The sequence below is a fragment of the Schistocerca serialis genome, chromosome 3, assembly GCF_023864345.2.
Source record: "Schistocerca serialis cubense isolate TAMUIC-IGC-003099 chromosome 3, iqSchSeri2.2, whole genome shotgun sequence".
In the NCBI taxonomy this organism is placed as follows: Eukaryota; Metazoa; Arthropoda; class Insecta; order Orthoptera; family Acrididae; genus Schistocerca; species Schistocerca serialis.
Genome location: NC_064640.1, coordinates 904,341,826 through 904,358,414, shown reverse-complemented (window position 1 = coordinate 904,358,414; position 16,589 = coordinate 904,341,826). Strand labels below are relative to the sequence as shown.

The window sequence follows — 16,589 nt, the reverse complement described above, 5'->3', positions numbered from 1 at the left end:
GTGACTCATACAGGAAAGGCCTAAATTCACATGCATCTGATTTTGAAACTTCTATAAGAAACCCAATAGGTCATGAGGAAATGGCAGTTGAAGTGACATTTGCCATTATGACCTCATATTTAAAAAAATTGTCCAATCACCAAGAAGTGCTCAAACAAACAGGAATGTACCTTCTTGAATCACTAATCTTGAATTGCAAAGGAAGCATGAAAGAAAACTGTTAAAACATCGCAAGAAAGAAAGGATAGTTGGCAAAATATTGGGAGACCCTTGCCAAATATTTCTGGCCATATTTCAAGAAGGAAAAGAGGGATCAGTCAGAGTCCTCTGCAGACAGCTTAGAGTCAGTCTAGCAGCAGGAGTCATTCCTGTGCTTGGAGGATGGTGAAGGTTGTTTTCCATCCAAAGCCTGGAGAAGTGATCATATCAAAGTTAAGGACTTGAAACCAATCAGTCTCTCCTCCTTTCTTATAAAAAGATTATAGAAACTGGTTATGTGCACATTAGTGAAAAGAGGTTAACTGAGGTTCCTCTACACAAAAATCAACATGTAATTAACTAGGAAAGCCATGCAAAAAAGCACTTCACCAATTTGTCAGGAGGGTGGAAAAAGCTCTATAATTTCAGGAAATTGCTCTTTGCATCTTCCTGGATATTGACGGCACTTTTGGCAATAGGACCTTTGATTCCAAGGTTTGAGCTGCAGAAGAGCATAGCATGAAGACCACTATATGTGGGTAGATTCAGAACATGGTGCTGAAGATGAAAAGTAGAAACCATTACGATGGATGTGAAAATGGTGATCAATGCCACATGAGGATGTCTGGAAAGTGAGGTTTTGTTCCCACTAGTGTGGAACCTAGTGGTGAACAAATTCATCAAGGCGTTAATGCTACAGGTTACTTTTGCCAAGGATAAGTAAATGATTTAGTCATAGTAATACATGGCAAATTTGCAAGTACCATTAGAACAATGATATAATGCACTCTAAACACTGTGAAAAACTGGTTTAGGAAATAGGATCTAAAAGTTAGTCCCAGGAAAACTATTGTAGTACCATTCACGAGAGAGAATACCACTGAGCATGGGGAGCATATACTGGACATGTGCTGGAAACTTAAGGTCTTCCACGAAATTCTACCAACTGCGGGTGCAGTGAAGCACCTACAGGTAACAATGGGTGTGAGGCTAACATGGACTTCCAAGGGCCTCTGGTAAAAATTGCAATCCACGTCCCAGGAGAATGTACTTGTCTGTAATAACACATATGATAATTTATGGTGCTACAGTATAGTGGAATAAAGTACAGCAGAAAGCGGTTACTAAGGAGCTTGGTACGATGCAGAGATTGGTCTGCCTAGCTACAAGAGACAGGATTAGCAGTGGATCCACTGCTGTGATGGGGACCATGCTGGATGGACCTCATTACATCTTTGAGTACAAGGGAGGCAGCAGCATGGCTGGGGAAATACAAGCTTACTATACAATAACTTCCAGCTGCTTCAATAAAGCTTTCAACGTAACTGTTGGAAGTATGGAGCAGTGAGCTACAATACCATTCAGGAAACAGTCTTTTTTGTAGATAGGTTGAAAATAGATGAAGATGCTGGGATTGGAGTATATGGGGTGCAGTTTCTCTAGGGAAACCAGCTACAGTCCAGGTGGACATATTTGTAATCAGAATGTGTGTGGTGGAGAATCTATATAGTGCTGAAAGGATTGTAGTTTCTTCATTCATTCAGACAGCCATGTGGCTCTGAAATTCCTATCAGCCCCTTCAATGAGATCAAAGATCATTGCTGAATACCATGAATCCCTTGGAGCTAGGGGAAAGCAACAGCATAAACCTGCTGTGGGTCCTTTGTCAATTAGGAATTAGTGGTAACGAAAAAGCTGATAGGCTGACCATTACAGAAATGAGGACTCCATTAGTTGCACTGTACCATGTTTCAACCATCCTTAAGGTGATGGTAAAATAAAAACTAGGTAGATGGATCAGGAGGCAGCATACAGAATTTTGGGCTAAGATCCTAAAATAAAAATATGGCAAGCCAATCGTAATGAAACCATGTTTTAAGAAGTTCTGCTGTCAAAGGCTTGAACAGTAGGTAGTATAAACACATGGTAGGTCTAATGTCTGGCCACAGGAACTTCAGAAACACTGACACACAATGGGTATAAGGAAGAAGCTCTTACATACAAACTATGTGGTATGGGAAATGGAATTGCATCACATTTAACCTTCCAGTGCAAAGCACTAGAGGCCAAAAGACACAAAATATGTGGGTCATTAATTTTGAATAATCTGGACTCTAGAGCTGGACACCTTATGCTCATTCCTCCACAACCTCAATAGCTCCTCCACCCAGCATGCCACCTTCCTATATGTCAATCTTCTCCTCTCAGCTGGCTCCACCCACACTTCGGTCCACATCAAACCAAATTTCACCGACTGTACCTACACTTTGACAGCGGCCACCCTTGCCAGACCAAAAAGTCCCTCCCATACAGCCTGGCGACCCGTGGTAGATGCATCTGCAGTCGTGACAAACCCCTCGCCCAGTATGCTGAAGGCCTCACAAAGGCCTCTGCAGGCAGGCAATAACCTCCAGACCTAATCCACAACCAGCTCTCCCATGCCATATTCTCACACACACCAATCCTCACATCCATCCCAAGAACCAACCACAAAGAAGTTCCCCCCCCCCCTTGTCATCCAGTACCACCCCAGAATGGAACAACTGAGCCACGTCCTTCGTCAGGACTCTGATTACTTACCGTCATGCCCTGAAATGAGGGACTTCTACCCAAGATACTTCCAACCCCTCCCAAAGTGATGTTCCGCCACCCATCCAACCTCCACAATATCCTACTCCATACCTATGGCACTCCCACCCCCAAACCCACTGGCACAGGAATCATACCCCTGAGGAAGACTCAGATGCAAGATCTTCCCAATCCACTCACCCAGCAACACCTACTCCAGACCCATTATAGGCTTATCCTACTCCATCAGAAGCCAGGCCACCTGTGAAAGCAGCCATGTTATATACTAGCTCTGCTGCAACCACTGCACAGCATTTTACATTGGTATAAGAACCAACCAACTGTCAATTAGAATGAATGGCCACTGCCAAAGCACAACATGCGAGATCCCAATGGTTGCTTCACAACCCATGTCATCAGGATCCTCCCCACCACCACCAGCTTTTCTGAGCTGCACAGATGGAAGCCATCCTTACAGCGTATCTTTCGCACCCGCAACCTTCCTGTACTAAAGCTAAGGTAACTCGCTGACCCCCCTCCCCCCTTCCATCCAGCCAATAGTGCACGTGTGTGTATACACCATTCCCTGCCCTAGTACCCCCACCTAGTTTGTATCCCCAAATCAGCTAATTATGTGCTGTTATCTCAAGCCCTAGTCTATGAAATTGGGTGCCCAGCCATCTGCCACCTGCCTCCTCTACCTGCACCCCTAGCTAGCCAACAGACAGCTCCCCATTCTCTCACGAGTCGCTTGATTGCCCCCCCCCCTCCTCCTGTCCCTCACCCCCACCCCATCCCACCCCACACCCCCACCTCACAACAGTACACTCCCTGTGGGCCAGAAAAGAACTGGCAGTCGACTGAGCACAATGTAGCGAGACAGGTGTGTGTGTGTGTGTGTGTGTGTGTGTGTGTGTGTGTGTGTTTTCCCTATAAGCTTAAGCTCCAAAAGGAAATGAAAGCTAGCCAAGCTCTGTACCTTTTGTTTGTGAACCTATCAATGACACAGCACTTCTGCCTTTTCATGAGTCGTCTCCTTTATTCCTAAACAATTCATAATTCTCAACCAGAACTTTCCGTACATTATTATAGATTGTGTCTAACAAGAGACTGTGTCTTCAAGAGTATTGACCGGCTTTACTAGAATGACAGGGAGAGAAAGTGCACAATAAACTTAGTATCAGTGCAGACGACAGGGGCTAAAGAACACTATTGTCTCTGTAATTAAATCAAATCAATCAATCCTAAATCCTGGGTTTCCCCAGTCTATCGTGTGAGTAACCTCCCCTCTCCTTTCCAACCTTCCCCAATCAATCCCTCTTTCTTACCCGAGGAAAGAACAGACAAATTCTGAAAGCTTCCTATAAGCAAAATTTGTTATTTCACCTGATGAAGTTAAGTAATGGCCAGTCATTTTGCCACTTCCAATTTAACAACTTTCTAAATTGGATTTTCCTTTTGATACATTAAATATTGTCTAATTTCCAGCTTGGTGCAAACCTTTCAATCTGGTGTCACTTCAGCAGCCTGAAATTCCACTCCATTGCTCTTCTACCAAACAATTTAATTATGGAACAAGTGGATCTGATTTGGAAGCAGGTAGCCGAGTGGATACTAGTGTGGATCTTTCCACTTGAGAAAATTCTAACATGGTCAATAAAACGTTAACTTGAAACCTTCCAGTCATTAACCAACAATGCCAACAATTAGACTGTCGAGGTGGTTGACTAGCAGATCTATACCAGTTAATTCCTACATGTAATAGTTTCTAAAAGACAAAAGCTGACACTGTCTTAACTTTTCAACAGTAGGATGGTCTCAACTTACTGAACTTCTGCTCACAAATATGGTTAATTGCCTTGCAAGCATTTACAAAACCCGAGCAGGTAAACTTGGCCCACAATTTTATCTGCTCTTTTGCAATGCCTTCAAGTTAACTTTTTCTTGTAGTTGTAAAATAGTGGTGAGTGATTCAATTCTGTTATTTCCTATGGAATCACATCCTCACTGTCACCTAAGTGGACCGCATCTCCTGCACTTTATCAGAAAGCTGTGCACAGTTGTATCACAGTCCAGTTCTGGAAAACTTTTCTCATTTTCAGATTTGTACCTACTCACGCAAAACAGTCCTGTTATTTAGGACTGATCTCATTGCTATTGATAAATAATTGATGTTTTTCCTCTTGAGGTTCTCGTGCCACGAATTTTTACTGATTAGAGAAAAGGCTATCCAAATGCTTCTTTCTGCGATTTTTCTGAAACTTTTCCTAGTTTCGGCCAACAGGTGGCAAAGTTCTCCTCAATTTTTTTTTTAAATTCTCTGTCACTGATGAATAGCAGCAACAAAGAATCAACTTCTCTGACATACCAGCCTTTAGGTAATCTTGAAATCTGAAGTATTTTCCAATATACCTGAGAACTGTACACAATTGCACAATTTGTAATCCTCAATCGGTCATTCTGACAAGTGTTATTGTATGTTGAAACTTCCTAACTAATTACAACTTTTTTCTACATGAGGACTAATACTCAGAACCTTGCTTTTTGCTGTAAATGCTCTTGTCAACAGCAAGACATTGCCTGTGGAAGGTATAGTTATGGTTTTGGATCTCGGTGCAGCAGACAGTTTCAATCCGCCAGGAAGTTTCAAAACAGTGCACACTCCAGTGCAAAGTAAGAGTGTCACTGCACCTAAGAAATTTCTCTGCAACATTTGATTCAGAAGTGCTAGTCTCATCCTAGTGTGGAACACAGTTTTAATCAACCAGGAGTACACACTGCTGCTAAGTGATAGACCCACTCAAGATTTTATTAACTTTTTCATAACCTTTCACAAACCACATTTACTTTTCAGGAACTTTACACATTAACATGCAATGCCTAATTTTAATGGACAAGTGTTTCTAGACTGTACTACTGAATTAAGCCTATTCAATGAAGACATCATTCAGGCTAGATACAAAAACAATGAAGCTGCTGCAGTTACTAAAATTTCACTGATGAAAACTGCTCAAGTCATCAGCCGAGTAACAATGTTTTCTTGAAACAAGATTCCAACAATGTTCTTACTCATCATCTTTAGGCAAGGATAATTAGTATGAAACTTGTTAAAATGTTACTGCAACATGGTACTGTTACTTGAATGAAAACCCAAGACTTCATTGGATTAAACACTGAACACCCTTAAAAACACATTAACAGGTTGTTACATAAGTTCTGTTTATTTACTACTTAGGTCCTCTATGAGAGTGATAAACCTAGCCAAATTATAGCCTTTTCAATGACTAAAAATAAAATCAAGTTCTAAATAATTTAATAACATTATATTTAAACAATGATATATGCATATCACTTGATAAGTGAAATTATAAATGAAGCTTAAGTCTGTCATTACAATACTGAATTTATGGGAGCTGGTATGGAATACTAAGGCACACTAATATCTAATATACCTTTCAAACTAATTTCACGTCCTGTAGTGTTGGTGGAAAATTCTGTCAGTGTTGGTACATAAATGCAACCATTATCTTGTTCATACTGTGATTTTGCTACAAAACTGTATAGGAGGACAGGGCAATATTCATGAAATGTGTTCAGAGTAACACTAGAATTTGTAGCACTGCTGGTAGAAAGTAGGTCCGCTTCTCTTATGCACTGTAACAAAAGAAGACAATGGTTGTTGTGTAAACACACAAATAAATAGAATAGTATGCTAAAACATGAAGTGACTTGTCCTTAAATTTCAACTTTACCTCTGTTTTCACACCATTTTGTACTTTTGTAGGTTGATCAGCAACTAATGCAGTTCCTAGAGAATAAGCAGAGACAACGTCAATTAATAAATGATATTTAACACTTAACACAGGTTAAATCTTAAAAATATATATAAACATAGCAATATATTACATTAAAGGTTAAGGGGAGAGGAGAGGAGGAAGGAAGGAACTTTTTTATCTTTTACAATGATTTTAAGTGGCATGTTCACTAGAATATCAACATACATGTGAAAAATAATACTCAAAGTAGCATAATGTGCAAACCACAATGCAGACTTACATCTGTTTCAACAAAACAGTGCATGAAAAGTGTTGCTGATATTGGAGAATGGCATAAGCACTGATTAAAAATTAAAATGCTGAGACAGTAATTGAAATGTTTATCCAGTTTCAAATACTGCTACTAAGTACCTACAAAGCACACCCAGTGATATAGTAGGATTCACCTTGTTTTAGAGTCTGAAAAGTTGATTCCAAATTTCCCGATATTGTTTCATTGAGTCAGATAGCAAATTAATATTGTAATTATTCTTACACACGTATGAAATATTCAACAATTCCAAAAAAAAACCTACCAGATGACTTAAGTCAAACACATATTTTAAAAGATGGCTATATTCTATATAGGATCAACAACAAAGAACTGAACTCACAATAAATAGCAATTTTTACAGTTAAAACTATTTTTACTTTTTATGTTTAAACCAAACAAAGCAAAGCGTTTATTTTATATTTCCAGAGTCACTGATAGTGAACAGAGAGAAACTTGATTCCGAATAGCATAAGAGTAAATAATTTCATGTGCTTACCAGCCTTGTTTTTTGTGCTGGAACCGGTTTCAGTGTTGTTGGCAAGCTGTTGAAGCTTTCCTACATTCATCATGCGAAGAAAGCCTTCCAACGATATACTCTCTCCATCACCATACTCGGTAAAAATTTTTTTTATATGATACAAGTTATTATCATCCAAATCCATTCCATGTGCATCCGTGCCTTTTACAGAACTCACGTGAACAGCATGTGACACAGATGCAGCACACAAAAGGCAGACAGTGGCTATCACTTTGACCATTTTTCCTTTCAAAAGTTGAGACAACCTACAACATAATTAAGTAAATAATAATTATTTTCAGTAACACATATGAATAACTAAATATACTTAAATGCTCGAACATAATTAGGCCAACTTACATTTAGTAGAATTTACTTAAAATAATCTGATAAACAAATCTCAAAACACAATGTTTCTGGTACTGATGCGATACAAAAATACATTGTTCTAATAAATCAGCTGCTCAAGAATCTTTCCAATGCAAGATAATTTTCAATAATGCTACAGTAATTGCTAGAGAGTGTACTGCCCTTTCCTTGTTTTAGGAGTATTGGCATTTCTTCCTGTCACAATTCGAGGTAGTGTCCATAAGTCAAAATTCTACTGAAAACAGCAAGGAGGTGCTTCCGATTAAGAGATGAAACACTGCAGCAAATCTGACTGACCAGGGCGTAATACCATGAGCCACTGACTGAGCTGGTCCAAGTTATCATACTTGGAATAGCTTGCAGTACACATATGTTTTATGCAAAATCAAATTCAATCTGTTAATCTATAGCTTCACGATGCAGTCAGAGTATAGGACTTCTGTTGGCTTAGCTGGTAATTTCACAAAAGAGTTTTGCCACTGTTTTGGCTAATCTCTCTGGCTGGAAATTGGGGTGCCATTTTTCACTACAGAAGTGAATGGACGTTCACTGTATCTCAGACATGATCTTTGTAGATTTCCGTATGCTGACTGATGAAACTAAACTATTTATTCATCACAGAACTTGGTCCACATGCTCGTCTTCCTCTCCTTGAAAATATTAACTTCAGTCGTTGCTACCTGAAACACTACTAGGTTTCCAGCAGACAGATTAAATCCTAATCCTCACAAGGCTGCTTGGCTATCTCTAAATGCAGTTTGACAATGTGTGTTCCACCAAACAGTAAGCTGTCTCCTAAAATGGCCATCAGATCTTGTTATGTTGTATTAGTGTCTTTGTGTATAGCCTCAGCCATGTGGTCACCACATTTCAGTGTGCTGTAACAGTATTCAAACACAGTTACCTGGTTGTCAGCATTCATTTAGCATTACTGAACATCCATTTTAGTGGCCTTCATTCAGACACCACTCTCTCTGGTAAACGGGTTAATATAAAAAGTGATTCCCATAATTTAACTCATTCATCACTTCTCTTAAAGCATCACCTTTAGTTATTGGAGAGCATATTGAGAGGTCAGTGGCAGAAATCTTCCCTGTTATAGCACTACAATGTGTCATTTTACTTATATTTAGGAGATTCAAGTTTTCTGATAGAAACAAATGCTCAGTGACTTGACACTGGAGGAGCCCTATAGCACATACTCCCTATTGGCTTCATCAAAGGGAAAAATGTTGTACGACTTCTTGAGCAAAATCTGTGAGGACTGGACAGTCAATATGTTTGTGGGGGGTACAAAGACACAGCACACTGTTGTTGCAAGTGTTAGAATAAACACAATTCCAGCCCTCCATCCTTACACAGTGCTCTTAGTCTCTTAATGTGATCAAGTCTGAGGGCTTTAAAACATTCTCTTGCAGACATGTATAGACAGGTTTTTCTTGTAACACGATATTAAACTCATCCATAAGAATCCTGTAACCATTCAGATTTTGTTTAAGCATGAGTGTCATCTTCCAGATACATTTATCCTTCCCTTTTTCTCATTCTCATGGCACTGACCCTGCAACAAGAGAGGAAGGAGTGAGCACAACCCACTGTTACTAATGCCTTTACATCAACATTTCCATAATCTACACTGAATATTGTCTGCATTTTCAGATCTTGTGTTTTTTGTTCTACTTTCTTGGTCTTTGATTTACTTTGGTTGCAGCATTACCCTTCTGTGGCGGGATATTTAGCGAAGTCCACAAATTGTAGTTCTCATTAACAATATGTCAGCATTTTGACCTTGCCTTGAAAGGCTGTGAATCTGCACAGTATAGCATGTCTCCCAAAAATGGCACTACTCTTCCTGTAAGGGGTCAGGAAATGTCAGTGACAAGGTGGGTCATATTCAAATGCCACCTTCACTTTGCTGTATGGTGTCATCAGGTCAGCTGATTGTGCTGCAATTTGTCCCACTCAGCTTCCCATTTCAATGGGGAAATTGTCACTGCAGTGCAAATCAATGGTGACTTGTCACTAAGCAATGTATGATAATGCAGAAGGGCATTACAAGAACTCAGAGGCAGAGGCAGAGAAGAGTGTACTCTGTCCTGTGTAAAGGACAAGTAAGTATCCCAACAATAAGAGCATCTGAACAACACTGAATCCTGGGACAGGTGACAGCAGACATGTCAGTCAATACAAAGAACTTTTTTTTTTCGCCCAGGGATGGAGGAAGGGAGAGGGGGGGGGGGGGGAGGGGGGGCAGTGCCAGCAGTATTTTAACCTCTGAGACAGCCTGGTCTAGGGCCAGTGAGGTAGGGTTGTAAGGACAAACTGAGTACCATGTTATGTCTGTGGGCTGAGAAAGCAGTTACATTAATAAGTTGGTGTTAACAGGGAGATTTGAGGAGTGAGATGTACAACTAACAGAACCTACCACTCCTTACAGAGCCTACCATTCCACCTTGAGCCCTTCTCTACTGAGGTAGTCATTTCTGTGTAGGCTATATCCACTTAGCACGGTATCATCAGTTTCATTCATTCAAATACTGATTTTTTTGTGCTTTATGGTGCAAAACTGCTAAAGTCATAAGTATCCATATCATAACAAAAGAAAAAACAAGTACTAAATAAAAAACCTGAGGTGAAAAAGGCAAAAATTCCAATCAAGCAACTTTAAAAGAGAAGCAGCTAAGGACAAGGACTTCCCCATGGAAAATTTCTCAAATCATCTCTGAGATGGGGGGCTCCGAGGGGAGGATCCAATTTGCTTCACCATGCCTCTGCAGCAAACAAGAAGACACGATAGACAGAACACGTGTAATCTATTCAAAAACATCTGACACAGTAGATGGCAAACATAGATGTAAACATAAACAGTTAAAAAATGGGCACCAGATCAGATAGTGTCGCATTGTCAAGGGTTCAGAGCAGTAGGCACAGAGTAGGGCACAGTCACCACTTAATAAATGGCGGTGACTAAAACGACAGTGTCCTATAAGCAACCAGGCTAAAATGACAATGACATCCTCACAACGTGAGGGCCTCGAGGAAATTGAACATGCTACTGGGAGATGTTTAATGTCTCCAAGTTTATTCCCCTGGTGGGAAGACCATTGCTCACTCCAAAGTGATGCTACATGCCGACAGACAGCAACACGAAGATCATCTAAGGGGACAGTATGACTAATAGGCTGATGGATGAGAGTTGCAGCCTTTGCAGCAGCATCAGTAGCCCAGTTCCCTGGCACATTGACGTGACCAGGAACCCACAGGAACAACACACTGGCTCCCCCACAGTAAGCGAGTGGAGGGATTCTTGGAACTGTTGTACAAAAGGGTGGACTGAGTGCAGTGTATGATGGCTCTGAAGCACTGAGAGAATCTAAGCAGATGGCAATTTTGAAGCCTGTATTGCCAGATGTACTGGGTGGCCTGATAAAGGGCATAGAGCTCCGCAATAAAAATCAAGCACTGGTCAAGAAGCCAATATTGAAAAGGATCATCACCAAGTACAAAGCCACACCCCATACCATCTTGGAACTGTGGCTGGTCTTGGAACTGTTGGTGTAGACAAAGACACTGGCCCCCCAAGGCTCCGTGTGAAGTGCGAGAAACTCAATGAGATACATCATGCCAGGAGCAGTGTTCTTAGGAAACAAATGGAGTCTGAAATGAACACATACCCCTGGCACGAAGCCAGCGCAGTAAAGAGCTCACATCCATGGGAACATGGCAGGGAGCGTGAAGCAAAGCTGTCGAAGCACTAAACAAAAGCAAACACCGGGAGGCCTCAGAGAAGATGGGCACAGCCCATACTGGCAGTCAAGGGGATCATTAAAACAGGGAGCATAGGATGGGATACCGGGCATAGAAGACAGACGGCTTGTGTAACGACATCTATAATCCAGTTCTGAATGGACAAGGGACCTGTATAAACAGAGGAGGACGGTCCGATCTGGTCCCCATTAGGTACCGCATTGAGGGAGCAAGTGCAATGAGACGCCAGGTATGAGATGTGGGAAGACCAACATTTTCCTATCTAACGTGAGTCCCAAGAATTTTGTTGTGTCAACAAATGGGAGAAAGAATGCGCCGAGATGTACGGACGTGGGAAGAAACTCCATGTGCGACCAGAAGTTCATACAGACAGTCTTGTCAGCAGAAAAGCAGAAGCCATTGTTGATGCTCCACGAGTAAAGATGATCAAGACATCACTAAAGACGTAACTCAAGTAGACAGGTGCATTGAGGGCTGCAACAGACTGGAAAGTTATCAGCGAAAAGAGAGCCTGAGGTACCTGGCGGGACACAATCTGTAATAGGGTTAATGGCTATGGCAAATAAGACGATCCTGAGCACAGAATCCTGAGGCACTACGTCCTCTTCAATAAAAGTGTCCAACAGAGCTGAGCCCACACATACCTTAAAACAGTCATTTAAAAACTACCTGATAAAAAGGGGCAGATGACCTCAGAGGTTCCACTCATACTTAATATGGAGGATACTCATCCTCTAGAAGGTGTCATACACCTTTTCCAAATCAAAAACACAGCCGAAGTTTGGTGCTTTTACAAAAAATTGTTCATAATATAAGTTGACAAGGTGATGAGATGATCAACTGCAGAGTGGTGCCTCTGGAATCCAAGTTAGGCATTAGTGAGGAGATTCTGAGACTCGAGACAGCACACCACCCGACCATTAATCGTATGTTCCATTACCTTGCAGACCCTACTGGTGAGGGAAACTGGGCAGTAGCTGGAAGGAAGGTGTTTGTCCTTACCAGGCTTAGGTATGGGAATGACAATGGCCTCATGCCAGTGACTGTGAAATGTGCTATCGGTCCAGAGGAGAAAGCGTAGGCCATCAGGAAACCGGTGTTGCACCATCAGAGTGTGAACAGCCCTGCAGTCCTGGAGTGGATGACTGGGACAAAGAGAATGTATGTTTAAGCTCCCTCATAATAAACCAGTATTGTAACATTCATGATTCTGGGAGGACAAAGATATTGTCCTTGTCTCCACCACCTGTTTCAGAGGGAGGAAAGCACGATGGTAGTGGGTAGAACTCGAAATTTCTGCAAAATATCAGCCCAAAGTGTTGGAAATATCAATGTCTACAATGATGTTCGCTATGGTCAGACCGAACCGGGGAATGAACTGTAGCTCCCAAAAGCTAACTGAGATTACTTCAAACAACAGAAGAGGAAGTAAAACTTAAAAGAGCTTTGGAAAGAAAGCCAACTAGCTTTCTTGATATCCCTGAAAATATGGCGACACTGCCCACATAGCTGTTTATAATGGATACAGTTCACCATAGTGCGATGGCATTTAAAAACACAGATAGCTCATCTCCGCATGCAGATTGCGTCACAGCATGCTTCAGTCCACCAGGGGATGGGGAAAAAATTGCAGCAAGGAAGAGGTGCACAGTACCAACATTTCGTGGCAGTAAACATATGCAGTAGAGTCCCGTTAATCCGAAGTAATTGGGACCGGACCGTGTTCGGATTACTGATTTGTTCAGATTAGCTGGAATTATGGTGACAAGTTTCTAGAATGAAGTATACCAAGCAGATAAGCAGGTACACCATGGTAACAAATGGGAACAATGGCTCACCCTCACACCCTGCCCTTGTTGTTGTGCATTGATGAGAGCTTTGTAGTGTCTGATGTCAGTGCACTGCCAGTTGGCTCACAAAACGCTTGGTTATGTTAGTTATCGATCACTGGCACACGTAACAGTTGTATAGTATTCGTTCAGGTGTAGTGGTGTACGTATTTTCGTCATGAGTAAACAGAAACATACAACGTCACTCTCAAAGAAAAACTAAAAGCTTTGAAGTGGATAGACAATGGTGAGACTGTATCTAAACTGGCAACAGAACTGAGTGTTGGTAAAGCAACCATTTGTGATTGGAAGAAGAACCGGGTGAAACTTGAACAGTCCTGTGCAACGTCTTCAGGAAAAACACTCAAAATTCAGCAGACTTTGAAACAGACCCAGTACGATAAAGTGGATGAAGCTCTTTTTCTTTGTTTTACGCAGGAAAGAGAAAGGGGAACTCTTTAAGAGGAGCACTGGTTCAGGAGAAGGCTGTTTACCTGAACAAGTTAATGAATGGTGATGAGCCTTTTAGTGAGAGTACAAGTTGGTTGGACATAAATCAAAAAACGTCATGTAATCCGTCAGCTAACAATTACTGGACAGAAGCTTTCTTCTGACTGTGATGCAGTGAAGGAATACTTGGGCGAGTTTGAAAAAATGATAAGAGAGGGAAAGTATTCTCCCCAACAAATTTACAATGCTGACGAGATTGGCCTTAATTTTAGGACACTACCAACAAAAATCCTGGCATCAAAAGCAGAAGACCATGCTCCTGATTATAAAATGTTCAAAGATTGTGTGACTTTATTAGCATGCAGCAACACTGCTGGTAATCACACGTTGCCTTTAATGCTGATTGGCAAATCTGCTAGGCCCAGAGCTTTTAAAAACTGCAACATTAAGTCCCTGCCCGTATATTATCACAACCAGAGAAAAGCAAGGATGGACGGTAAGCTGTTCAAAGAATGGTTTCACAGCCAGTTTGTTCCCTCTGTTCAACAGTTAAGGAAAATCATTTGTCTCCCCATGTAATCCTTTTGATTGATAACACGCCAACTCACCCAAGCATTGAGGAATTATGTGATGGAGAAATTGTGGCGAGGTTTTTGCCACCGAATGTTACACCACTTCTACAGCCGATGGACCAGGGCATACTGTGAACATTAAAACTGATTTACAGAAAACAATTTTTAAGCACACTGATCCAAGACGATAGCATTCCTTTAGTGGACAAAATAAAAAAGACCAATGTGAAGGACGTTGTTTATTGGGCCGCTGAGGCATGGCAGAATATTTCAGAAAATACGCTGAGAAAATTGTGGAGAAAACTGTAGGTATCTCTTGAATTTCAGGACAACCTAGTTGAAAATGAAGAGGAAAGTCTACTACAAATGATACAGACAATCCCTGGATGTGAATAAGCTAGATGTAGATGAGTGGATGGCAGTAGATGGGGCATGTGTGGAGAACCTTACTAACGCTGATTTAGTTGCTGCTGTGACTCAAGACCAGGAAGTGGACTGCTGTGATGGAAGTGACAATGAGCCCGAAAGCGACAAAGGAGAGCTGGTGCCACACAGTGACGCAGCAGAAGTCCTTGACCTCGCGTTATGTTATTTGGAGCAACAGCCCACTGCTACACCTGCTGATTTGATGTTTATGAGACGATGGCGCAACTATGCGTCGTATAACAGGCTGTCTTCATTATGCCAAAAAACAATGACTGAGTTTTTGTTATCTAAAAAGTACGGATAAAATCTCCGCTGTAAGTTTGACAGCTTTTCTTCCATTGTTATGCATTATTTAAACCTAATGTTTTCTTGCCAATTTTTCTAATACATGTTTACTGTACTGTGTAAATTAAAATAGTGTGTATGTACAGCAGCTTCCCGCAAAGTTTTCCACTTTTCATGTTCGGAATAGCCGAATGTTCGGAATTGCCGAATGTTCGGAATTGCCGAATGTTCGGAATTGCCGAATGTTCGGAATTGCCGAATGTTCGGAATTGCCGAATGTTCGGAATTGCCGAATGTTCGGAATTGCCGAATGTTCGGAATTGCCGAATGTTCGGAATTGCCGAATGTTCGGAATTGCCGAATGTTCGGAATTGCCGAATGTTCGGAATTGCCGAATGTTCGGAATTGCCGAATGTTCGGAATTGCCGAATGTTCGGAATTGCCGAATGTTCGGAATTGCCGAATGTTCGGAATTGCCGAATGTTCGGAATTGCCGAATGTTCGGAATTGCCGAATGTTCGGAATTGCCGAATGTTCGGAATTGCCGAATGTTCAGATTACTGCGACTCTGCTGTAGTTTGTAAGGTATTCTGCCTGGTCATCAATGCAGGGGAAATGGTGTTCAGCAAAAGTGGTCAGTGAGGTGTAGAGCTGCCAGTCAGCGTTGGAAAGCTGCCAGTCAGCGTTGGAAAGCTGCCAGTCAGCGTTGGAAAGCTGCCAGTTGAGTGGACGCACAGATGGGACAGGCGTTAGCAAATGAATGACACGGGGGAAATGCTCGCTTGAAAGTGCATGTCATGTTGAGGTACTTAACTCTTTAAATGACAATCTTGACCTCTCACAATATTGATTTCTAGTATCCATTGTACACTCACCAAAAGACTAATGCGTAAAAATGGTGGTGTTCCTCTTATCATTCACTGGCTAGCCGGTTGAGTGTGCTTATCTTTGTAGCATGGTATTTTGTCATCAAATGGCACATATACAATGGATCCCTGAAGAATTGTGAACTGGTGGATTGCACATACTTTTCTTATATAACATATGAGGCAAAACTTTCCTACAAGTTTCGCCAGCTCAATTTTATGAGAACAGGTGCTTTTACACTGATTTACATAAAAACGAAGTAATATTTTAGGCACTCGGTTGCTTATGAGTAACATCCTGTAATTTGTAAACTTAAAACAAATAAACTTATACAAATACTCCATTACATTACTTAACAAAAAAAAGCTGAAACAATTATTTCTCAAAATAATGATGTGTGCCAAATAATGGGTTAAAGCTGGTGCATTAATTCAGGTTGAGCACAAACACACAAATGCAGAAATACAGAAGGAAACTGGCCATGGCTTCATTGAGGGAACCATCCAGGTATGTTCCTCACACGATTTACGGAAACCATGGAAACTCTTAAATCAAGATGGCTGGGTGGAGAATTGAACCTCTGACTTCCCAAATACAAAACCAGTACATTAAGCACTTTATCACTGCATTTGATGACTATCCTCATGTTCT

At 41.3% G+C, this 16,589-nt stretch overlaps 1 protein-coding gene across 2 annotated transcripts in view; it reads right to left on the bottom strand.

Annotated features, from left to right (window-relative positions):
• The window catches only part of LOC126471157 (zinc transporter foi), a 156,265-nt gene that overhangs the window by 89,565 nt on the left and 50,111 nt on the right, over positions 1 to 16,589 (bottom strand). For both annotated transcript variants that reach the window (XM_050099259.1, XM_050099258.1), the window contains exons 3-5: positions 7,352 to 7,638; positions 6,519 to 6,574; positions 6,219 to 6,420 (exon numbers count right to left, since the gene is read on the bottom strand). In XM_050099259.1, coding sequence (XP_049955216.1) covers positions 6,219 to 6,420; positions 6,519 to 6,574; positions 7,352 to 7,613 — 520 coding nt within the window. In that variant the 5' untranslated portion in view covers positions 7,614 to 7,638. The remainder of the gene's footprint in view (positions 1 to 6,218; positions 6,421 to 6,518; positions 6,575 to 7,351; positions 7,639 to 16,589) is intronic.